Below are 24,032 nucleotides of genomic sequence, written 5' to 3' on the forward strand. Positions count from 1 at the left end.
CCTGTCCAATCTCTGCTGACCTCTGGTGTCAACAAGACATTTTCACACAGAGAACTGCTGCCCACTGTCCTCTTTTTCAGGACATTCTCTCTGAACCCTAACAATGTTTGTAGGAAGATTCCAGCAGATCACCAATTTCTGAAATACTCAGACCACCCCGTTTGGTACCACAACATTGCCATGTTCAGAGTTCCTTTCCCACTTTGAACTTCAGCAGGTTGTCTTGACCATGTCAATATGCTAATGAGTTGCTCTCATGTGATTGGGTGATTAGAAATTTGTGTCAATATAACCAGTTTCCTTCAAACATTATCACAAAACTGGAGGCCATATCACTCAAGCATTCTCTGTGTTCTGAGACATCAGCAAAAATTTATTATGAGGCTGCTCCTTAACTTTATGCATAAATAATTAACTGTTTGCTACAAAGTTATTAGTCCTGAGGTTTTATTGATTTGCACCCTTATTATAAATATCATACATTCATTTGTGGTAGTTTCCTAAAAGTCTGGCGTAATTTCATGAGTTTTATTTATTTACTAAGATGATTAAAGCTTTGCTGTGAGAGATAAACTAATAAGTGACTGCCACACTCTGTATCACCCTACACGTTCATGTGTAATAATTGTTTAGGCAACAAAAACAATGCAAAACAAAACATTGCAATGACATTTTATTTTCATGAATGCTTTCACACTTCACTTATCCTTTATAAAGTTATGTACACATAATTTCCTCCCGAAGAAAATAAAATATCCAGTGTGGAAAGGTAAAGAAAGAAAAGAAGGCAACAGAGTCAAAAAACGTAAAGCACAATAACCCAGAAAAGTTTAATTCATTTCATACATATTATTGATTTTAAGGAATTTAAATTTGTGACTACATATTGCCAGTGACTCATATATTCATAACAGGAGGTAGGGTTAAAGAAACTTGAAATGCTTTGTTTGTACAACTAACACAAGTGCTAACACTGTTGCTAACAGCACCCCCTAGTGGGATGGCTGCGCACAACACATCCTTCTAAAAGTGCATGTCAAGACTGGGGCCAAATTTCAACAAAGTCTGCATACAAATTCATACGGGCAATAATTTTTTTGTTTTTCCCTCCTTCCATTAATTATTACTGATAATAGACTTTTTGTCCTCAGTAAATCTATAGTCAGCTGCATGGAGACATCAGTAATGACCACTGTGTATACGGATGATACCCAATGTATTCTCACAGTTTTAATTTGTTTTAGTTTCTAAACTGATGACATGACAATGCACTGTGTGTAGGACTTCAGTTTATCTATGCATCATGTACCACATTCACAGCAAGTTTATCAAATTATTTAATGGCTCCTGAAAGTCCTCACTCTTTGTGACGGTCTCATGAAGTGGACCAATGAATGATCAAGCCAAATCAACCCAACTGAAAACTACACTGTGTGATGCCTTCTACAGATCTCTTAAAATATATTTACACTCCCAGGGTTTACATATAAGCAAGTATCGCAGTTACTAATAAACCTGGTCTACGCATGAACCCGAGAAATTAACTGCTAATGTATTTGGGACCTGAAATTAACATTTTTTAATTAATTTTTTACATTTTTAAACCCTTTTTTCATATCAGCTTTGGTTTAAAACAAATTAGAAATTGAAAGGATCAATCATGATCCATGAAATGTCTTTAAATAAGGCAAAAATTCATTACAAGGTACCACACTGCAATTCATTATGAATTAACATTTGTGAGGTACCACACAATGAAAAGTTTAAGTTAAAAAAAAAAAAAAAAGAAAAAAAAAAAAAAAAGGATCCAGTTTTCCCATTGTGAAAACCAGGCTGCAGTCCCTGCTCAAGTCGGAACAAATGTATCACGTGTCGGCATCCATTCAAACCACTGCTGTGTGCTTTTGTTTTGGTCAAATGTCAAATTAAATATCTTGTCAAGGAAATAAAATATAAAAAATAAAAACCAGCATCCGCAAACTCAAATCCCATGAGGTATATACACTAACAGTCTGCACAGACAACGCATTCTGAAACGCTGTAATTTCAGCCACTATAACAACAACAACAGCAGAAATAGGGTAATTATTTCAACTGAGCTCTGGTGATGCACGTGAGGAGTAAAGTCAGTGCTCATCATCCAAAAATCTCATGTGGAACAGTGCATGTGGTTATCCTGACAATATTGTGACATGAGATGGGACCTACTGTTCTGATGCTTTGCAGGCATGTTGTTGCACTGTGTCACTGTTATAATCATATCAGAAAAGAGAGCCAACCTAACAATTTACCTTCTCCTTAAGCAGTTTGTCTCTTCTGTATTAAAGTGAATGATGGTGTGGTTAGGAGTTTGCATTTGTGTGGTTTCTGAGGTGAAATGTCATTTTGTTTTAGTAATGTTTCAGTCTTCAGACTAATCAAGTCCAGTGTAGCAGTGAAATTAATCAGGGGAAAAACACGACCCCAATTAAAATTATTATAAAAGTCTGTGGTTCAATAACACACCGTGCTCCGATATGAATATAACAGTAACATTTTTATGATTTTTTGTTAATTTGTTGCCATCAGTTTTAGAACGTGAAGAAGAAATGAAGCGCTTCCAGTGAGATCAATCGGTGTATCCTGGCTGTCCGCGTTAGCTGTGAACGGATGGGCTGGTAGCCTGCAGCGTTATCTGATGCCTTGTTTCTATTTCAGTCATGTAAGCGTCGCTGAGCACAGCCTGAAAAATCACAGTACAATTAATTGATTCCTCTATAGTTTTGATTTTCTCTTCCTGTGACAGCTAATGCATTGGCTAGTGCAGCACTGCGGGGTCCTTTCTGACCAGCATAATCGCGTGCACTCCAACGAAAGCCTGAAAACTGCGCAATAATTGCCAAATGTTACTACTACGAGCCGACCTGCCCAATATGAGCCGACGTGCCACTCTTCTAAAGCTGGATTTCTAAAGACAGTCCCTGTACAAAGAACAGCTTTCCAAAAAACAAAAGAGGCAAAAAACCAAACCTAAGCAATGAAATTAAGCATCATTCGGAAAGAAGAGTTACTGGAGGCTTTAAATGTTTTAGCATAAAAGATACATTAGAAAAATAATATATTTACCTCTCAACCTTTCAATCTCTAAAGCATGTACAAGTTCTGGAAAATGACCTCAGTGCTCGAGCTGGTTGTGAATTTCCATGTATATGGAAAAGTAACAGCGTAAGGTCCAACATTAGAAGAAGGAACCAAAAGGCATTTGGTTATAACTAAATAAGAAGCACTGCGGTTTAAATAACAGTTCTTGGCCCACTCAGGTTGCTGGATGGAAAGAACCTCCACATCCACACTAAGCCAGAAAGTGAAGGAAGTAATCTTAACTTTTCCTATTTTTTATACTTAGTATGAACTTTTAATTATGCATGTTTTTATTTTGTTTTGTTTTTTCCTCTTGAACCACCACCTCTAAAATCTACCACCTGACAGAGCAGTCGTCCCATTATTAGAATGGGACAACTGCATTAAGCTTCCTCGGACGCTGTGGGTCTCTTCAGGTCTTTGATTTGCTTGATCAGATAGTTTTTCTCATCGCAGAACTGCTCGTCCTCAGATCTATCCGTCTGGAAGTTGCCAAGGAACTCCACGAGCTTGGTCTGGTTCTTCAGAAGGATGTCCATCACAGGCTGAGTCTTGTTGGGGTTTGCAACAAATACCTTTGGAAAGATTATGTAAAAGGTTTAAGTACCATTTGTGGATGCAATGCACAGAGTCCAGTGAATCAACTTTTAGCCAAAGTCTTGCACTGCAGCTGTGATGGTAGTTCTTGTTCTGCTCTGATCATGAACCAGTTCTCCTCCTGCTGCAGGTTCTGATTAGGTTCAGTGATCCCATCTTCAGAGCAGATCAAGGACACCTTCGCCAGCTGTAGTCCAACACGACGGAGTTGGAGTCCTCCTGACTGACCAACTGCTAGACAGGAGGACTCCAAGGAGAAGCAGCTGAATGATACTAAAGACTGGCATAACAGAAAGCTGGACAAATATCCAGCTAGCAGTAAAAACAAGAGGTGAAGCTGTTAGCAGCAACCAAACTTTTAAATAAGAGAAATCACAATGACTCAGCCTGACTAAACAAAAACCCACATTCAATATTAAAACAACTTAAGGTAGCAGGTATGTAGGGTTTTCATGACACAATTCAGATTTATTAAGAGTGGATTTTGAGAAATTTTTTGCGCACCTTGAAGACGTGGAATGCTTCAAACTGGATGTTTCGGCTGTTATCTCTCAGCAGGTTCATCATCAGCTTCAAGTTCTCTGCCCGACTGATGTACCTCGTCATGACAGTGAAGTTGTGCCTATCCAGGAGAAGTTCACCTAGCAGCTAATAAATAAATATACATGAGTTTACAGAATCAGTCCACAAACTTGTCAGTTAAACTTAAGACTGAGCAGGAGGATGTACCTTCAAAGACTGCCGTTTTGTGACGTAGTTCTCAGAGTGCAGAAGTTTTTCATACTCTGTAAACACCTGATAAAAATGTCAAAAGTAAGTTAGGTAAAGAATGAGCAGTTTTTCCAATTAAATATCAAAACCACTCAAGAAAGCTCACTCTGTCATAATTATTCTCCAGGAAGTCTGCACACATAATCTTGTGTCTCGTGAGAAGATCCTGATGGGGAATAGAAGAGGCCAAGATATCAACTAGGAACAGTCAGGATGTTAATCTTGCCATTAAAAAAAATATATATATTAGTGTACCTTGAACGAGGCAAAAGCATCTGAGGCGATGTCAAAGGTTGAGAGCTCCACATAATGGAAGAAGCAGAAGAAGTCTTCAGAGAAGAGCACTATCCTCGCCAAAGGCTCGTGACGCAGGCACTCTCTCAGCATCATCCCACAGTTAAGAGCCACTTCTGGAGCCTCGTATCTGCACAGGTTCATACATGTCAGGTCCAAGTGATGGTGAACTCATCACAAGTTATACAACTTTCACTCGAGATGTATAATCACATCCTAAACACTTTCACTGTTAGTTTGACATCAACTCTGTGTTTCCAGTGACGAAGGAACGAGATCCTCGCAAAAAATAAACAAATGAATTAAACTAAGGCAGAAGGTGAGTACAGCAGCAGCGATCTACACGCAGAAGTCGTCAATCACTCAGTGACGCTGAGAATTTAAACTAGGGTAAAACTTATGGAACAGATTCTGTAAATCGCCAAAATATTTTTTATATTTTTAAAAGAGCCTGAAGAATGTGTAAGCGATCCTTAACACAAAAACAGAAATAAAAAGTGCTACATCTGGTCCAAAACAAGTCTGCTGAATGGCAGCATCCTCCATAGGTCACTACCCTGAAACCAGATCTTCGCATTTTGGAGCACTTATGTACTCATCTAAAGATGACCAATAAGCAGTGATTTTAGATCAGTTGTGCTCATTAATTATGAAAAACTTTGGGAGAAAACTATGTTTTGTTAAGTGTGAATGGAAAGTCTGAACCAATGCAATTTGCTTACTTGGCAGGGAGAGGAGCACAGGATGCAAAGCTTGTTATACTCATTTAAGCAGGTAGAAAAATGGCAAGGAGTACACCAAGCTTTTGTTTGAGAACTGTTTATACAACGTCACAATAGTAACTTTTAATAAAAAGGCTGCTGTTTGCTTTCAAAGGGTCTCATTAACACTCTCAGTCTTTATTATTTAGAGTAGTGGACGCTGTACTATTTCTTAGTGTGATATATTCTTTGGCTTAAATCAAGGAGCTGCAAAGAATGCATTATAAGCCCTCTCATCAATCTTTTAAAGAGACAGTATTCAGATAAAGGTCACTTAAGTTAACGCCCATCCAAGTTTCATCCCTATATTCTCACAACTATGACAGAATGAGCCATAACCCTCTTATGCTAGACAGTGTCCCTTAAGCTCTGCCAGATATTTGACAGCACATCAAGAAACGTCAAAAGCTTCTGGTCGCTTTGATAATTAGAAACGCAACGTCCCATATGGAGCTGAGAAAACGTTAAAGTCCAGTTTATAAAAAACACCTACCAGTCTGAAGGTAAGGATTTTGTAGTTCGATCACGATGGACCCTGTAATAACATATGTTATCGCACTGCTCTCTGCTGCTGCAGGTTAGTTATGAACTCAGAAGACTTGTACAAACAGCTGGAACACAAACTACCGTCACTGCTGACTTTGATTAATCCAACCTGTCGCAGACTTCTTCAGATAGAGACCTGGCAGAGACTTACGTAAACTTGGATTTTATAAACATTTCAATCTGTAATAGATGTGAAATGATACAAATGACGCAAAGTGAACAACGTTAACACAGATGTGAAAGGCATTTTGTGATTTTCGAGAGGTCTGTGCACTCATCTGGCCATTAAATGTACACAAAATGTGCCTTTCGAATTTTGTGCTAAAATGTGGAACAACCTAGATGTTCATGCTTTGTCCTCTGTGACATGTACAACAATTTATTTAAAGAACAATCTGTTTTGAGGTCTTAATGAGCTTGGGCAGCGCAAGACTGTGAAACAGAAGGAAAGCAGGTGTCTCATACAAACTTCTTTTTCTTCGCCCCTTCATGTTGTTGCTCTTTAAAGCATTCTCATGTTTCTTAACAAAAGCAGGGCAACGCAAGATAATGGCGCGAGACATGTGAGCCTATCTGCATTCAGATTCTTGCAGTATTAAAAGCTGTGACTTTTTCCATGGAAAAGTAGGACTGAACGTCTGAAAGAGGCTTTAAAAAGGTGATGTGTGGGATCCGTTATATAAATATTTTGGTGGCATTTTTCATGATCCCCAGGTTTATTATGACCACAGAGGGAAATAACAAAAAAAAAAAAAAATCAGTTTCTCCACAGCCTAAATATTTTTTTTTGCCAGTCCTGTTACCCACTGTCCACTTTTTGTGAGTCTACACAGTTTTTTCCTTTTATCTATTGGTTTAATGGTAAATAGTAGAAGCAGCCTGAACAGCATTATTAATAAAAGTTGTTCACAAGCTCAACAGTGAACCAAAAAAAGATTTATTTTTTTTTTATTTTTTTTTATGAAAGCAGGAAGTGTTTTGGCTGAATGTGGTCTTGTAAGTGAGCTGCCTCTGCAGCCATCAGGGTGTCGTAATGTTTTACCTCTTTGGACAATCTTTCCCTCTGCAATCATAGTACAAAATGCTCTGTGTAGTTTATATTCTATTAGTATTTTTTTAATTCATATATATTTCTATTTTAATCCATCTCCTTCCACATTATTGCCCATCCGTTTGTATGACTATTCCTGTGTTTTGTGTACAACAAATCGCTCCTAGTGGGATCAATGAAGTTGTTTGGTATAATTTTGGGTTGAATGTGCCATTTCTAGATCTCATTTTCCACAGAGAGGTATTTTTTTCCTGTGCAAAAAAGTACACAATTTCCCCACGCACAACAAGGGAGTTCATTAGCAGTGTAACAAACCGAGACATCAACGTTAAATGTCAGGTTTTGATGTCTGCCTCTCATAAACAAACCAAATCTTCCTCTTTATAGTTGTGACATTTAACCGGATAAGATGGCATTCGATCCACCAAACAGCAGCCGGAGCATGCAGCTGGTCTCTGAGTGAGTGAGCAGGATGACTCAGTTTTTCAGAGCTGTAAAACTAGCACTGTACTTTTTGCTTTATCCATCATCTACATGTGTAGCCCACATGTGAGCAAGTTCATGCTTGTTCCTTTGGGAGTTGTTGAAACTCATACTGGCTAATGCAGAAGACTGCAAGGCATGTTAAAGGAAGGTATTTGTACCTAAAAAGCAAAAACCAAATGCTTTTTATTTCATGCTAAGGATTTGTTTGTTTGTTTATGAGGCTCTAAGGGTGGATTTGTTGTTAATGCATGTAAATGGACAAAGAGCAGTCAGATTGAAGATCAAATGACCAAACACTGAGTTTCTGTACACTGAAAATATGAACTTACCCTTTGAGAAGCATGAAGAGGATCTGTGGGTGTGTAGAAATGTATTCTACCGTGGGCGTGCGGGTGCCAATCTGACGTCTCACGATATTGCTGAACAAATGGACCACATCCTTCTTCCCCTGCACAGTAACAACCACTCAGACTGGGTGCTGATATACACAGGGGTTTTTTTTGCTTTGGGCATAGACGTTCAAATCAGGCATGCATACACGCACTCCCCCTGATCATTCAATGTGTGCACCAAGCAATCAATACTTTAAACTCATAAAGTCAGTGCAGAAAGAAGGCATTTTTTCTCCTACCTCAAAATCAATCTTCTGTAGGTTTGCAATGAGAGAAATTAGAAGGTTGGTGTTGTACAGCTCCTGTGCAAGCTGAGCCACTGCTTCAGTTTGGGGCTCCTTGTCACCTGTTCCACAAAGTACTTCCTTCAGTGAGGCAAGATTTTTGGACACCTCCTCTGCAACCTTAATAACATTAGGGGGTAAAAGAGTATGATCAGCTGCTGCTCAGCGTTACTGTAAGTTTTAACATTCATGCCATCCTCAGAGAAATCCACAGCTGACCTTTTCACACTTCTTGCTGTCACCAGCATCCAGCTTTTCCATGTATGCAACATGGTCCTTCAGACTCTTCACTATCTCAGCTGGGTTCTTCTGAGACTTTCCAAAAGGAAAAGGCATGGCTGAAGACAGGTAATCCAAGACCAGATCGCTGATGAAACATAACACGGGTTTTTAAATTGTGCAAATAAACCTATTCGACTTCCTGCACCTCTTTGCATCAGGAAATCGCTAACAAAAAAACAAAAACACAACAAAAAAAACCTTCACCTGATGAGCTACACATGAGTGAGTTATGGCGTTTGGCTAAAGACAGAAGCTCATAAGGAAGAGACTAAAGTTTAAAGTAACTCACAACGCTACTTCACGTTAGTCGAAAAAAGGCTAGCACTTAACCTTTCTTACGTCGAGTTTAGGGTGGATTCATTATATTAGTCTATATTAGTCCACTTTCAAACTAAGCGGGGTCAGCTGAACAGTAGAAGCCAAACTTTCAAACCAAAACAAGGATGTAACGGAGAATAGGACGTCAAAATGTCAACGTTGCAGCATGCTCATCGGAAAAGTTGAGCTAGCTTGTGACCTAGTTAGCTATAGCTAGAAACAAGGCAACTACCAACAGGACGCAGTTAGAGAACGACGGTTGTGGGGAAGCACACACGCACAAAACACCCTGCTGAAATATTTACTTCAGGCTGTGTACACTCACCGAATGAAGGGTAGCTTTGAACTTCAAAGACGCTCGGTGATCAAAGGTGAGCTAGCGGGCTAGCGAGTCGTCTCCACTTTCAATATCCACTGTAACGTTACTTTGAAAAAGTCTGTAACGTTGTCTGACAGCTGTAGCTACCTAACGTCCCCTAACTGTAGCTACAACTTCCTCAAACTAGAGACATTCATAGCAGTGATATTTGACGTAAATTTCACTTCTACTGACCCCTGTCATCGAACTTGCTAGCTTCCTAGTTATTACAGAGTGACTTGCTGCTGGGCTTGCCCGTCTGTCAACTTCATTTCCCTGTTCTTTTCTGCCGAAACACCCGTCCTCTTCTCATCCCGGGGACAATGGGCGGTCATGTTTTGCTATGTAATATGACTGACACCAATTTTATCCAATCACTTTTGCGTGATGTGGGCACGCCCTCTACCCCACTACGGGTGCGCATGTTTCACAAAGTTACATACTAATGAGGAGGAGTATGTTGCAGAGGAGGCCACTCTACCGGACAGCCCGTTAATGGAAATCAAGTGCATCTAAATTCTCGGGAAGAGATGAGCCATTAGTTGAGAAATAGTTCGTGTTTTATCTGTGGTTATGAAATCTAAACGTTGTAAAAATCGGCCAGAATAAGAAACAGGATTAGTTGGGGTTTTTTTTTTTTCTTTCATCTAATCGCCTTTTGGTGATTTCTTTGTTGAGTCACAAGAAAATTCAGTATCCAATAGCCACATCTATAAAACACATTTCACTAGATATTATCAAAGAAAGCAATTTCTAGAACACATATGGACCACAAAAAGTTCCTCAACGTGAATAGTTACCAAAGTCTTTCTTTAATGTATGTCCACTTACCATCACTTAATAACGGATGACAGGCATAATGAGTTGACTCTCCTCTGTATTCTCCAACTACATGTTGTCCAAATTTGCGATAATAACCACACTACATTAACAAACCCTGCATAAAAGCTTTTTACTTGCATTAGTGAAACTTTGAATGTCATTTAAGGGAACATATGGACACTTCACCGTCAAAGCTCTTCTTCGGAAGGTGGCTGCGTTTTGCTCCATGCTCTGCCGGGGTGATCCCACATTGTTTTAGTAATGTTATATAATAATAATGTTGAAGTCCAGGCTTTGCGGAGGCCAATTCATGACCCCCGCAAAAGCCTGGACTAATAATCCAGATTATTACCTGGATTATTAGTCCCGGTAATAATCAACACAACTGCTTCTGAATTTCAGGTGTGTGGGCAACGAGGGCCGACACCCAGGAAACACTCCACCTCTGGAACACAGGCAGGAACCCACACACACGAACAGAGGAGAGAGAGAAAAAGGAAAGATGGTTGGAGTGAGAGAGGTGGATTCTAGGTATAGGGTGGGATAATGGAAAAGATCCATAAAGGAATTAGCTGAAAGAGAAAGATGAAAGCATGCAAAACTATTACTAAAAGAAAGTCTGGCTCCTTGGAAGCAAAAATACAAAGACCTGAGTGGCATCTTAAGACTTTTGCACAATGCTGTATGTTTTTAGAATAGTTTAAACCACAGGTGTCAAAGATGAGGGGATCCAGAATTGAGCTGGCAAAGACTCCAAATTCAGCCCACTGGATGGCTTTGAAAACAGTAAATGAAGGGCATAAATTTAGACCATGCAACGTAATTTCATAAGTTTTACTTTTCCTACTGATAAGGGTGTCCTTGACATTCATATCACACTAAAATAATAAAGTAATACGTAAGTAATTAAATGAAATACTGTGGAAATTTCTGGGATTTTTTATAGAACTTTTTCTGTAATTTTACACATTTATTACTTCATTATTTTGTTTATTACCGTTCAGGTCATGTAGAAAAACTGAGGCATTCTCTTGAAATTGTACTTTTTTATATTAAGATATCTCAGGGTTTAAATGCAAGTTACATTTCTTTAGAGTGACAGAAAGGGGTGTTTTACAGGACCGCCCAGCTTAAGATCAAAGTAGGATGCACGTGTCTCATGACATAAAATAAGTTTGACATCACTGGTTTAAACTTTTCCTACTCAGGGCCCCACCATGGTGTTGACATGCATTTTTTAACATATCCCAGACTGTGGTGCCTTAGAGGTCCATTATTGTCCCAGTGCATAAAAACTCAGCTGTGATTAAGCTTGTATTGAGCCCCTTACTGTGCACACTACTCACACGTGATTGCTCAGCAAAGTATCCGGGCAATCATATTGTGACTTTTACAGATGATGCAGCTGTTGCAATTAATGATGAGTCAATGTAGAGGAGAGACGTGGAAGAACTTGTTGGCTGGTGTGATGCAAACAATTTGTGGGAAATTTGGGGAAGATAAAAGAGATTGTGGTGGTAGGAGGAGACCTCACATCCTTCAATCCCTCCTCATTAGAGGAAAAGCTGTGGTGAACATAGTCAAATACCTGACTCTGCATATACCCAGCAAACTCAAACGGGCCACAAAAAAGACAGTATTATTAAGACAACTGTTTTGTATGATGAGGAGGTTGATCTATCTATCTATCTTTTAATGTGTGTCACGGGGACCAAACTTAGATCCATCTGTAATTACATTACATTACACAGTGTAAATGGCATTTATTTACAAGTCCTTCTTTGATGGTCTCATGTGCCCCGATGATATGTGATAAAAATGTGATAACGTACAAGGTTTAGACACACTTATCTTTGTAGCAATATTACAACATGAAAGAAAATAAATTAAATCAAATGGATTTTTTCTTAGAAGAGACCTTTATTTTTGATAATTTAAGACAAAAATCCCCAAAACATGACAACATGGGCTGATTTTAGCTATAACAACAGCAACAACTTATATTTAAATTAAAATCAGTACTAGCTTTTACTAAACCTGCATGCCCGGCCATTGTTCTTCTCTGCTTTTAGGAAAGATACACTTCATTAAAGCCATTTCATTTAGGTCTTTTTTAAAAAACAGTTTTGCTTTTTTTTTTTACGCCTGACACGTAAGTTTGTCGTCATGACTTTTATTGTGAAAGCCAGACCCGGAAGTCCTAGCGCCGTGGACATTTTAGCTAGCTTGGTGCTATTGCGAAAAGCACACGATCACTTCTGAAGGACGGAAAGAAACACAGCCGCTGGCCGGAGCACTTTTCCTTCTTTTGTAGCGTTTCGGCGCGATAAGATTACATTAACAGGTAAGCTACGAGCTGTGAATCCACGGCTGGATGATACCCGCTGTGTTTTATGGCCTGTTGTCGTTTCAGGCCGTATTGCTTGCGTACAAGCCGAGCTGCTCGCTTTTCACAGGGATACATCACGTATGGCGCTCTTTACTTCGAAACGGTTCGCAAAGACCCGCGCCTGTCATGATAATTTCCCACATTTAAAGGGAAATATTCGCAGTTTTTCGACTTCCAGTGAAATCATAATGTCGAGGAGTCACATTTTCCTGCAACCGACCTTTATTTCTCTGCATGAAAAGGCCTTGGGAGGAACATTTCGCGGCGCTGAGATGTTCGTAGTAAAAATGTTTTCAGTTATAACTAGTTTGGTGGAGAAAGAGTCACACACCCCCTTTAATTCAAAAGTTTGTGGGAGAAATTTCAGTCGCTTCTTATGTTTCGCCCCTTCTCGTCAAAAATCCCCCCACAACTATCGTCTTGTAGTGCAAGATTGTGATGTGAGAGCGATTCAGAGAGCAGCAGATGTTGAAATATAGTCTTTTTGGTGTTATTTGCTCGGCCAGTATTGTGTGTTTGCACGCTGAGCTCTGTTGCTGGAGCCGCCGCAGTGAAATCCTGGCCCTGCTGTCATGGCTGTAATGGCTCTATCAAGGCGTCGCAGCGCACTGCTATTGTGATTCTTTTTCTTTCTTTCTCTAATATCTACATAAAATCACCCAGTTTCGTTTGTGGATTGATTATATCTTTTAAGTTTTCCTTTGCTTTTGGTTTTTTTTTTTTCCTTTAAAGAATGTGTGCAGAGCACTATGACAGCGGACTATGTGAGAATAACAGCACGCGTTTGGGGGTTTGATCTACCTATGCACTCTGAAGAATACACTAACGGATTTGTTTGAATTTTAATAAAATTTAGATTAATACATAAATAAGATGTGCATTAAAATTTAGCTGGCATTGAATCAAAAACAATATGAAACTTGAAATCATTCAAACTCCAGGTAATGCCTGTGTACTAACTAGTCATCACAAATAAAACTGCTATGGAGGACATTATAATTAAAAGTACTCCGGGTTGCATCAGATGTGCTCCACCAGCTTCTGCTGATTTCCCTTCCTTTTTAATCTTATCTAGGCTTTGGATGACTGGTAAAGGTTCCCTGTATCCTCACAATATGGCCTTCAGCCATGACACTTTACAACAGGATTTTATATTTGACTGCCTTCTTCACACAAAAACTGTAGGTGCTTGTTACTTTTTTCCCTCTCCATTCAGCATCTAGAAAAAAAAACCCACATGCTCTGTTAGAATAAACTTTATGAGATTCTGAAGTTGGAAAAACTGAAGTGAAATTGGAAATTCCCCCCCCCCCCTCCATGTGTGATCCATTCCTGGCTTTGCCAAGCAGCACTTAAAGCAGGCATGAGCTGCTCTGTTGTGACTTTCCCCCTCTGTTTTGAAGTTACTTGTCTGCGACTAGTTGAAAGTTTTTGTTTCCAGCTGTTTCTGGAAAAGAGTTTCTCGTGGCTCCTTTCCAAAGCAACTTACGTGTTATTTCACTTAAGTGAGGGCGTGGGGTTGGGGGGGTGTGAGTCCAAGAACGTGGTTTATTGGTTTATGCTTGAATATCCAAACTGTAAGTGATGTTTCTATTCATCACTCACTCTTTGCCTACGTTGGCGGTGAGTATCTACTGTCTTGTAGTTTCTAGTTTATGAGCGGTGATTAAACTCCATGTAGACCAATGCATCATAGTGAACATTTCCTTTGATTCCATCCCTGCTAAAAGAGTCTACAAGCTTTTGCAAGTGAAATTTTTCTTGTTTTTCTTACTTTTTTTTTTTTTTTTTTTTTCCTTTTCTAAATTAGATTCACAAACAAAAAAGCCTTTGGCCATGTCAGGACAGAGGAAAGGAGCCGCAGCAGCAGCACGGCTACCCAAATGTGCCTTCTGCAGAACCAACCGGGACAAGGAGTGTGGGCAGCTGCTGATGTCTGACAGCCAGAAGGTGGCAGCCCACCATAAGTGCATGGTGAGGAAGCCGCGTTGTTCTCAGCTTTTCAGCCCGGGATCCGTCATCCAAGCTGCCTACTTTGCAGCCCTCTGCCACATGAGCAGAATAGTGAACAGCTCACGTCTGTTTTTGTTTTTATTTCTTCATGCAGTTGTGAAATGAAATGATTCTTCTCCCATAAATGATCTAATGACTTTGTGGAAAACTGTTCATCAGCAGTAATTAAGAGAAATAATCCAGAGATGTTCTGTATATCAAATTCATGCTTATATTAATGCTACGTAAATGAATTTCTCATTATTTTATTTCTTCTTTTTCTGTCCTCTTCAGCTTTTCTCTTCAGCCCTCGTCACATCACATTCAGACAGTGAAAACATCGGAGGATTTTCCATTGAGGATGTGAAAAAAGAGATCAAGAGGGGAAATAAACTGGTGAGTACCTACTGTTGTGCTCAGGTCAGCAGACAGGCTGCATCCATGGGTTAGCACCGCTGCCAAATTAGTGTTAAAGGCCCAAATTTTCAGTTCAGAGACTGTTTAGCATCTGAAAGCAGTCGTGGAATCATTCAAGGGAATGACCCTGAGCGCATTTCTCTTTGAGGAAATTGCACATCTGTGGCTGTAGAATGCCTGCTTCTAAGTAATAGTTACTAATGCCAAAATGTACTCATAGTTTTTACTGCTTTTGCTATAATAATCATCATCATTATAATAATGGTGTCTCACCTTTTAAGCTGTGTGTGTGTTTATGTAACTATGCAAGTTTGCTACAGAGGACTGGGGTTGATACCAGCTGCTATTATTACATTATATCCTCTTTCTTGGCATCTTTAAGTGGGAAATGTCAGCTGTTCTCATCCAATAAAAGATCTAAAGCTGCTGGTTCTTCTTGCCTCAATCTGACATACTGTTAAATAAAAAGATGGCTTTTCCAGGATGCTTTCAAAACTGGTTGTGTGTGTGTCAGTGTGCCACTGAATGCTAATGGGATGCACTGCAGTGGTCTGTAAGTGTGTGCTTGCACTATTCTGTATTTCCTGTATATAAGTGTGAGAGGGGTGTCACACTGAAATGCAGCTTATTTCAAAATGAGAATTGATCTGCAGAGCTGTGCATTAATAAGTTGCACATGTTGTATTTGACTTATTTAATAATTGTTTTTGTTACATCATCACTAAAATCATCACTTAGTAAAGAGTAAAAAATGTTGCCTTTAAAGTTGTACGTTTGCAAACATTTTAATTTGTTTCCCAAACCTTTCTGCAGATTGTCACTGATTCATCTTTTGGATATTATGTTGATGAATCTGCTCATATTTCTGCCTATAAAACGTTAAATCCCTTCCTTTAAAAGGCAGGTCCTATTTGACCAGTAACTACACGTTTGGTGTATGATCATAAACAACAAAGCATCCTTACATTTTGGGGGAAAAATAATTAAAACTATTCATCAGTTTTGAAAAATAACGCTTTCTGATCAGTTCAGTGTTCATCTACAGACGGTATGTTATCAGCCGCTCTAAGCTTCCTGTGCTGGTTTTCTTTTAAATTGTATCACATTGTTTTCCTTTTGGTTTAACCTTCCCTGCTGATTTTAATTTGTTCTTCTCTTGAATCAATCAGCGGTGTCCCACTGGGACATGTTTTTAATATTTTCATATGACACACCAGACCCATAATACTTGGAGCGATCATTTCTCAGATCCACGTATGAATACGTTACTAATGGATGACTGTTTTGAATCAGCGTACAAAATAATGTCGCTGCATCTGCTGTTGTTGTAGATGTGTTCTTCTTGTCACCGACCGGGTGCGACCATCGGCTGCGATGTGAAGACGTGCCGGAGGACGTATCACTATTACTGTGCTGTTAAGGACAAAGCCCAGATCAAAGAGAATCCCTCGCAAGGGATTTACCTGTAAGACTCTTACATTTGGATTCTGCTGAGCATTACTGTACAATAAACAGTCATACACCCAGGCATTTATTAACTATAGCTGCACAGCTGGTCATTAATCTTAACCATTTGTCACTCATATTCAGTCCTGGGGTCTTTTAACGGAACTGTTTTATTTCTGATTGTAGCGTTTACTGTCGCAAACACAGGGATGCTTCCCAGGATGGCATTCAAGGTAAAGTTTACTTTAACATCAGTTACACTGCTACTACTTAACCACAAGCCTGTGACATTTATCATTGAACCTGTGCAACAACAGCCATTGTTAGCAGTATTCTGATTTAAAACTGTAATCTGTTTTATTGTCAAAACACTTCCACTTGCATGTGTCTTTATGTGGTTGTGAAGCTGAAATTTGTGAAACCCGATTCATTTCTTTGTCATTAGATGAAGAGGGAGCTGTGGCCGAGGATTCAGACTCGTCGCCTCCACAAAGCAGGGGCAGGGGAAGGTTCGAGAAGGGGAGAGCCAAGGCGGGATCTCGCGGCCAGTCAGAAGACACACGCTCTACCTCGTCACAGGCTGCAGATGAGGAGAGCTCCTCTCACGTACGGCAGCGCTCAGAGTCCATAAAACAATACGAGATTCCCTTGAATGGTGTCTGTGCTGGGTGTGAATTTTAGCTGATGTGCCCTTTTTGTTTATTTAGCGGGACAGGTCACCTCTCCGGACCAGCCCTGGAGACAGCGGCCAGCGCTGCGGCTTTTGCCATGCTGGTGAGGAAGAGAATGAAACAAGAGGCATGCTTCATACGGATAACTCCAAAAAAGTGGCCGCACACTACAAGTGCATGGTGAGAATTCCCGTTCAGAGGGTAATCTGTGGATGTGCTTTTAAAGTACCGCCGGCCTGCATTTAATCTCTGATCTGTTTCAGCTTTTTTCATCGGGGACGGTACAGCTGACCACCACGTCACGGGCCGAATTTGGAAACTTTGATGTGAAAACTGTCATCCAGGAAATCAAAAGAGGCAAAAGAATGGTGGGGACACGAAACAAATAGCAGTTTAAAGTTTTGCATCTAAAATTCGTTCTGACAGAGTTGTGGATTGTGTTGGGTTTTTTTCCCCCCAGAAATGCACGCTGTGTACTCAGTTGGGTGCTACCATTGGGTGTGAAATCAAAGCATGTGTGAAGACCTACCACTACCACTGCGGCCTGCAGGACAAAGCCAAGTATATTGAAAACATGGCGCGTGGCATTTACAAGTGAGCAAAACTTCTCTATTTTATCTTCTGTTTTTGTGTCCTAAACTGCTTAATTATATATTTATTGCACAGTTGTGGTCTCATTATAGTGACAGTAATTGTTAACACACAATCACTTGTTTTTATGTGTGATCATCAAGAGCATTGCAATTATTTTGTAACTCAGTTACTGACGTGAATACTGGATCACAAAGATAATTAATGGTTGTCTCAGTGATGTGTAGGGATTTGAATTAGAACACCTTCTGGTATATATTATGTTTATCGTAATCCCAGCCCCAATTTTGTGATCACGACTATGGAAGTGAGGTAGAAAAATTGTGCTCTTAAGACTTTTTATTAATTTTTTAGTGTTGTCACAAAGCATCGAGTGTATCGTGAAAGGAGAATTCCTTCCTTGCTTATTTCTCCTTAAAGTGTTTTTGTTGCTTGTTCAGTACAAGTGTGTGTTTCAGGAAGATGCATCTTTTGATCCAGCAGGATGCACACAGTCACCTCTTTCACGATGTTCAGTACATACCCGATGGTCTGCCAGACGGAGTGCCTTGATAGTTGTGTTAGGGTCAATTTGAGGAGCAACAAGCCACGACAGTCAGCTGCTGGCAGGCTGCCCTGGTTCTGTAATGCAGTTAGCAAAGCGGCTGTTGCCAGGTGGCTAATTTCTGAGTTTGTTATCAGTCAGCCTGGAAAACAAAATGTTAACATGATTCATTACAGTTTTTTTTGGAGCTCATGCAGGTTGTTCTGATAAACACCATTCACATGCTGTTTTGAATGACTCCTCATTTTCTCCTCTCCAGCAGAGGTGAAGAGTGCAGTGTTAGCATGACGGAGGTTGCAAACCATTAAACACTAAAGACTTAAGGCTAAAATACAGCAACATGGTCCTTTTTTAAGGTTTGATAAATGGTGGGCATGGTTTGCAGCTGTGATTGCTACATTATATGGACCAAAGCACTGCTCTATCTACACATTACACCTACAGGAGCTGCTATGAAGCTCCCAGTGTTTGTGTCCACAGTGTTTGTGATGATGTTAATGCGAGAGGAAGTTTGGAGCTCTGCAGTAATGAAATCAGCATAGTGTTGGCAGCGTGTTCAGCACTCACTCTGTGGTTTTCCACTTTCCTGAGTTATTCATCACTTAAAAAAACAAACACATTTCCATAACTTACAAACACTGTTTGTGTTTTTTGTTTTTTAAGGCTATACTGTAAGAACCACAGTGGCAATGAGGAGAGAGATGAGGAGGATGAGGAACGAGAGAATCGCAGTAGAGAGAGGGCAGCAACCCACCACGCAGGAACACCATCAACACAAGTGAATGGCAACTAAGTACGTAACTGCTCCTCTGGTTGTGCACAAAGAATTAGTGTAAAAATGTCCGATTGCCATCATTAACCAAACTTTCCTTATGATTTTTGCTTTTTAGGGTGGGTTCAGTTTTAACAGGTTTGGCCCAGTCGATGTGACGTAGGAAGAAAACCCGAAGAGCGCAAGACCTCGGAGAGAGATTCTTTTTCTTTTCTTTTCTTTTCCTTTCTTTATACTAAACCTTAGCCTACTCACAAAGTTGTGGTCTACAAGCTCCCAAAGTGTTTCACGTGGACAGGATGCCCCCAGTGTGCACCAGATGTCTTCTTCATGAAACCCTTTTTTTTAAGAGTTGAACAGGATGACCGGTGGTACTCGGCAGTGCACTGGACTGCAAAAGCATCATAACAAGCCAAGACTTCCCCAAGTTTCAGCTATTGAACCAATTTTGAAAACTACATGTTAATGTCGGGGAAAGGAGATGATGAACTGATCTTCTGATTGTCACTCACTGCCCATGTTGCCACAAATGACATGACCCACACTTGTTGAACGTCAAAGCGTTGTTTCCTCTTCCCTAGCTTCTAAAGGACTCACTTTTAAGAGGGGTCTGTTTGTTACTAGTGTCGATGACGTTGTGCAGTTTGATTACCTTGTTTCTGTAATCGCGTCTTAAGAATACTCTTTTCATGTTAGCCTTTCTTTCTTGATATGTAATATTTTGCTACTGTATTATCATCATGAGTACTTTTGAATATCTGGATTTCAGACAGTCACAATTACAAGTTTTGCCAGCATGCACTTGGATTTTCCCACTGTTAAAGGTGGCATTTTTTATTTAGCTGCTAAAGGGCCAAGTAGAGCCCTTTAGAGGAGTTGGCTTGACTTTGTTTGATGTACTGTTACTTGTATCTCTACAAATGTATCCATGAATGATTGGAATAGAAAATATTTTTATTTTACACTTTTACTGAGTGAATCGAGTTTTTGTTTTAAAAGTGAGTCTTAAGGGTAGTAGAGACTAGAAGCCCTACACGTGGCCTGTTAGAGTATTAAAAGTGAGGGTTTTCCTCTCTTATTATTTACCAAACAAGCAACGAGAAAAAAGGAAAAAAACAAAAACAGGAAAAAAAAAAAACAACCCAGAAAGGAGGCAAGAGAAATACAAAAGTGAGTTTTAAAAGTTTAAATGTGACACACTAGCTGTGAGAACATGCAGGTACAGTCAGGCCTGTATGTTGTTACAGAGTGATGCAACATTTGTTGCTTTAGCTATTTGCCAAAAACACTGTATTGATGTGCACTCTTTTTCAAAAGGCCAAAAGTTATTGTACTGTTGATTCAAAGCTGTTCCACAGACAGGGGTAGACTGTCCCCTGATTACATAGGTTAGGCTGCTGAAAGGGCTGTTGTATTTGGAGTTGTTTCTGGGATCAACATGAGCTGAAAAAGTTGTCAGTGCAAGTGAAATATAGCCATCATTATGCTACAATAGCCTATTACTCGCAGGCCAACAGGTACACCTGTTCGACTGCTCAACATAAATATCTAAATCACCAATCACAGGCAGTAACTTTGCCAGTGTATTTAGGCATGCCAACGTGGTTAAGACAATCTGCTGATGTTCAAACTAATTATCAGAAGAAAAGTGATTAAAGTGACTTGAAACATGGTGTGGTTCTCAGTGCCAGACAGGCTGATCCGAGTATTTTCGAAATCTGCTCATTTATTGGGACTTTCTCACACAAGCATCTCTCAGGTTTACAGAGAATAGGACATAAAAGGGGAAGAAAAAAAAGTCAGTTCTCTTGGCAAAAATGCTGTGTTGATGCAAGAGGTCAGACTACTTTGAGCTGATTGCAGATGTGCTACAGCAGCAGAAGACCACACCAGCTAAGAACACAAATCTGACGTTACATTTCACATGGACTCGCCAAAATTGGACTGGAGTTTGGAAAAATGTTGCCTGATCTGATGAGTTGATTTCTGCTGTGACGATCTGTTGGAAGGGTCTGAGTTTAGTGTAACCAACATGAATTCATCCTGCCTTGTAACAGCGGTTCAGGGTAGGGGTGTAACAATGTGGGCATCTTAGTACCAACTGAGCATCATTTACATGCCACAGCCCACCTTACTATTATTGCAGACCTTGTGCATCTCTTTATGAGCACAGTGTAGCCTTTTTTTGATGGCTGTTTCCAGCAGGATATTACACCGTGTCACAAAACTCAAAGCTTTAACTGGTTTCTTGAACATGAAAATGAGCTCACTGGAGGCAAATGGCCTCCATAGCAGTCAGATATCAATCCAGTAGAGCACCTTTGGGGTGTGATGGAACAGAGATTCACACCATTCAGAGATTCACCACTGACAAATTTGCAGCAGCAGTGTTGTTGTCATGTCAACATGGACCAAAATCTCTCAAGAAATGTTTCCAGCAGCTTGTTGAATCTTGTTGAAGAACCCAGTAATGGGTGATTACAAGATCCTTTCCATGGAAAATAAAAACCCCTGATAGGAAGCCAAGTAAAGAACTGTGTCTACGAGGAAAGTGTATCATAAAGAGAGACTGCCATGAGTGGAAATCCACAGTGTTCGCCACAAGTTACAAACAAATCATCAGTCTGAGGATTAGAAAAGCCAGATTAAACTTGGCTAAAAAAAAAAAAAAAACAACTAAAGAAGCCCAAACAGCTCTGAAACAGCACAAATGAAACTCAAATCAGCCTGTAAGGGAATGGACAGAGAAATGATGGCAGTGTGAGGAATGAGCATGATGGCTTCTAATGGATTGGGTCCGTGGTGTTTATTGATGATCTGACAGAAGTTAGAAGCAGCCTGATCAGTTCTGAGCTGTCTGCTCAAATATAGACAAATTCAGCAAAGGTTATTGGGCAGTAGTTTGCAGAAAAGATGGACAGTAACTTAAAATATCATGAAAAAGCAACACAAGAATTTCTGCAATGAATCAAAGAATCTCAGCCCAATCCTGCTGTAGTTCACTTGCTGAAGATGAAACTAAACGCTGAAACAAACAACTGAACACAGCTTCAGTGAAGGCTGCACACGTTCTTTGATGGTGGTCATAGTTTCCAGACACTGCTGATTGAGGACTGTGGTAAATGTAATACATTTTAGCCAGAGGCTATGCTTCAAATGCATCTCAGTTCCTTCATTGGAAAATCTATTACGTTTGCGTACAGAGCCAAAGTCATGTCACCCTCCATATACCATCAGACATAACTGTGTGAAAAATGAAAAAAAAGTTGTATTCTCTCAGTTTGTGGCTTTACTACTTTACTATAAGATCTAATTAATTCAGAAGAACAGTCATATACACTTGTTCCTAAGAAAATCATTGATGGGTCTTTAATAAACCGAGTTGTAGTATTATAGTGAAAGTCAACAAGTGACTGTAGGATTTCCTCCATCATTGTGACAAAATGACCATGGAAAGAAACGGTTTTAATATGTCTGTAATTCTCAACTACTTCCCACTTACATTTTGAACTGTCATTATATTCTTATATACAGAATTTTAGGGTGTGCAGACATTGTGACTTACACATAAAAACAGGTTTCACAATAATGTAACACAACAATGGGTGTTTTGTTCGGTTGTCACCATAAATCACAACAGTACACCAGTGGGGCTTAGTGCACAATACTGTGAATTCAGTTCACTGAATTCAGCCTGTTTCATTTCATGTGCTTATTGTGGGACAGTGCCAAAGTCTATGTGACATATATCAGGTATACAGGGCTACTGTTTTTGCAGCTACTATTCAAAAGAAATGACTGGACTTTGTCTTTGTGTAGTGAAAGGACATCAAACAGCACTTCCAGAGTGTCACTGCCTGCAAGCAGACTAGAGACTTCAAACTGTCTTGGCATTACTATACTGCGTGGATTATAATATTATGCAAACTCTGGAGCAAGAAATAGACATTATTTTACTTGTCATGAGGCTAATGCAGGTGCTTATTTTCCCCAGTCCATATTTACACAATGTAAAAAACAAACAAACATTCAAATGAGCTTGTGGATGTCATTTTAAATCCAACCTGGGTATAAAATTACTAACCATATCCATAGGCTTTAGTGTTTTAAATTTCTATTTCTTTAAATGCAGAATTGTGAAGACCTCAAAGTTCTCTCTAAATCCCAGAACAACTTTTCTTTTTTTTAGGAAAAATAATTTTCATAACAAATTTAAATAAACGTAATCCATACAGGAATCAGAGAGTTAAAACATTTTTTTCAAACCTTCTTCATCATCATCATCAACTTTATTTATAAAGCACTTTAAAACAACCACAGCTGACACAAAGTGCTGTACATTGGAACTGTAAAATAAAATTACATGAGATATAAATAAAAACCAAATAAAAGAAGAGTGAAATCGTTAATTAAATAACTACTTCAATTAAAAGAGAAACTAAGTCTCACTGAGGTTAAAAGCCAAGGAATAAAAGTGGGTTTTAAGACGTGATTTAAAAATGGACAGTGAAGGGGCCTCTCTGACGTGCATGGGCAAATTATTCCATAATTTTGGAGCCACAATAGAAAAGGCCCTGTCCCCTCTGAGCTTCCTCCTGGATCTCGGTACCTCCAGGAGGAAGCTGGTCAGCTGACCTGAGAGACCGACAGGGTATGTGGGGATGAAGAAGCTCAGAGAGGTAAGGCGGGGCAAGACTGTGCAGGCATTTAAAAACAAACATAAGAATTTTAAAATTAACTCTAAAAGACACAGACAGAGAGGCTAGCATGGGGGTTATATGCTCTCTTTTTCGAGTTCCTGTTAGGAGTCGTGCAGCCGCATTTTGAACCAGCTGCAGACGTGAGAGCAATGACTGACTGACCCCCACATAAAGTGAGTTACAGTAGTCCAGGCGGGAAGAAATAAAAGCATGGATCACTGTTTCAAGGTGCTGCCTCGAAAGAAAAGATTTTACTCTTGCCAGTCACCTTAAATGATAAAAACTGGACTTCACCACTGCTCTGATTTGGTTGTCCAATTTAAAATCACTGTCCAACTTAAAACCAAGGTCAGTAACAACAGGTTTAAAATAGACTTCCAGGGGTCCCAAATCTACAGAGGACGACTCGCAGGGACCACTGGGTCCAA

General features: G+C 39.7%; 2 protein-coding genes across 3 annotated transcripts; one reads left to right on the top strand and one right to left on the bottom strand.

Moving 5' to 3' along the window:
* Positions 1-660: 660 nt before the first annotated feature.
* cab39l1 (calcium binding protein 39, like 1) lies at positions 661-9,599 on the bottom strand. Of its 2 annotated transcripts, none has more exons than XM_040015767.1 (9): positions 9,228-9,599; positions 8,522-8,669; positions 8,258-8,422; positions 7,956-8,074; positions 4,744-4,912; positions 4,595-4,654; positions 4,447-4,512; positions 4,222-4,365; positions 661-3,695 (listed from the first exon to the last, which is right to left on the bottom strand). In XM_040015767.1, exons 2-9 carry the CDS (start codon positions 8,636-8,638, stop codon positions 3,504-3,506), a joined length of 1,032 nt encoding a protein of 343 aa, XP_039871701.1. In that variant the 5' UTR covers positions 8,639-8,669; positions 9,228-9,599; the 3' UTR covers positions 661-3,503. The 2 variants fall into 2 exon arrangements, with proteins under 2 accessions (XP_039871701.1, XP_039871702.1); XM_040015768.1 differs by lacking the exon at positions 9,228-9,599 and adding an exon at positions 8,789-8,818.
* A 2,682-nt stretch (positions 9,600-12,281) lies between these two features.
* On the top strand, positions 12,282-20,032 carry phf6 (PHD finger protein 6). The gene is made up of 11 exons (XM_040015766.1): positions 12,282-12,426; positions 14,282-14,445; positions 14,758-14,859; positions 16,212-16,345; positions 16,513-16,559; positions 16,772-16,932; positions 17,034-17,177; positions 17,261-17,365; positions 17,458-17,591; positions 18,796-18,925; positions 19,023-20,032. Exons 2-10 carry the CDS (start codon positions 14,308-14,310, stop codon positions 18,923-18,925), a joined length of 1,095 nt encoding a protein of 364 aa, XP_039871700.1. The 5' UTR covers positions 12,282-12,426; positions 14,282-14,307; the 3' UTR covers positions 19,023-20,032.
* The last annotated feature ends 4,000 nt before the right edge of the window (positions 20,033-24,032 follow it).

The sequence above is a fragment of the Simochromis diagramma genome, unplaced genomic scaffold, assembly GCF_900408965.1.
Source record: "Simochromis diagramma unplaced genomic scaffold, fSimDia1.1 OVJJ01000685.1, whole genome shotgun sequence".
Taxonomy (NCBI): Eukaryota; Metazoa; Chordata; class Actinopteri; order Cichliformes; family Cichlidae; genus Simochromis; species Simochromis diagramma.

Excerpts from the sequence above, each read along its gene's own strand:
- phf6 (XM_040015766.1), top strand. The coding sequence starts at position 14,308 with ATGTCAGGACAGAGGAAAGGAGCCGCAGCAGCAGCACGGCTACCCAAA. Across the intron at positions 14,860-16,211 it reads TCAAGAGGGGAAATAAACTG|ATGTGTTCTTCTTGTCACCG; the intron begins GTGAGTACCTAC and ends CTGTTGTTGTAG. Across the intron at positions 16,933-17,033 it reads ATGAGGAGAGCTCCTCTCAC|CGGGACAGGTCACCTCTCCG; the intron begins GTACGGCAGCGC and ends TTGTTTATTTAG.
- cab39l1 (XM_040015767.1), bottom strand. The coding sequence starts at position 8,638 with ATGCCTTTTCCTTTTGGAAAGTCTCAGAAGAACCCAGCTGAGATAGTG. Across the intron at positions 8,423-8,521 it reads ACAGCAAGAAGTGTGAAAAG|GTTGCAGAGGAGGTGTCCAA; the intron begins GTCAGCTGTGGA and ends AATGTTATTAAG. Across the intron at positions 3,696-4,221 it reads AAGCATTCCACGTCTTCAAG|GTATTTGTTGCAAACCCCAA; the intron begins GTGCGCAAAAAA and ends ATCTTTCCAAAG.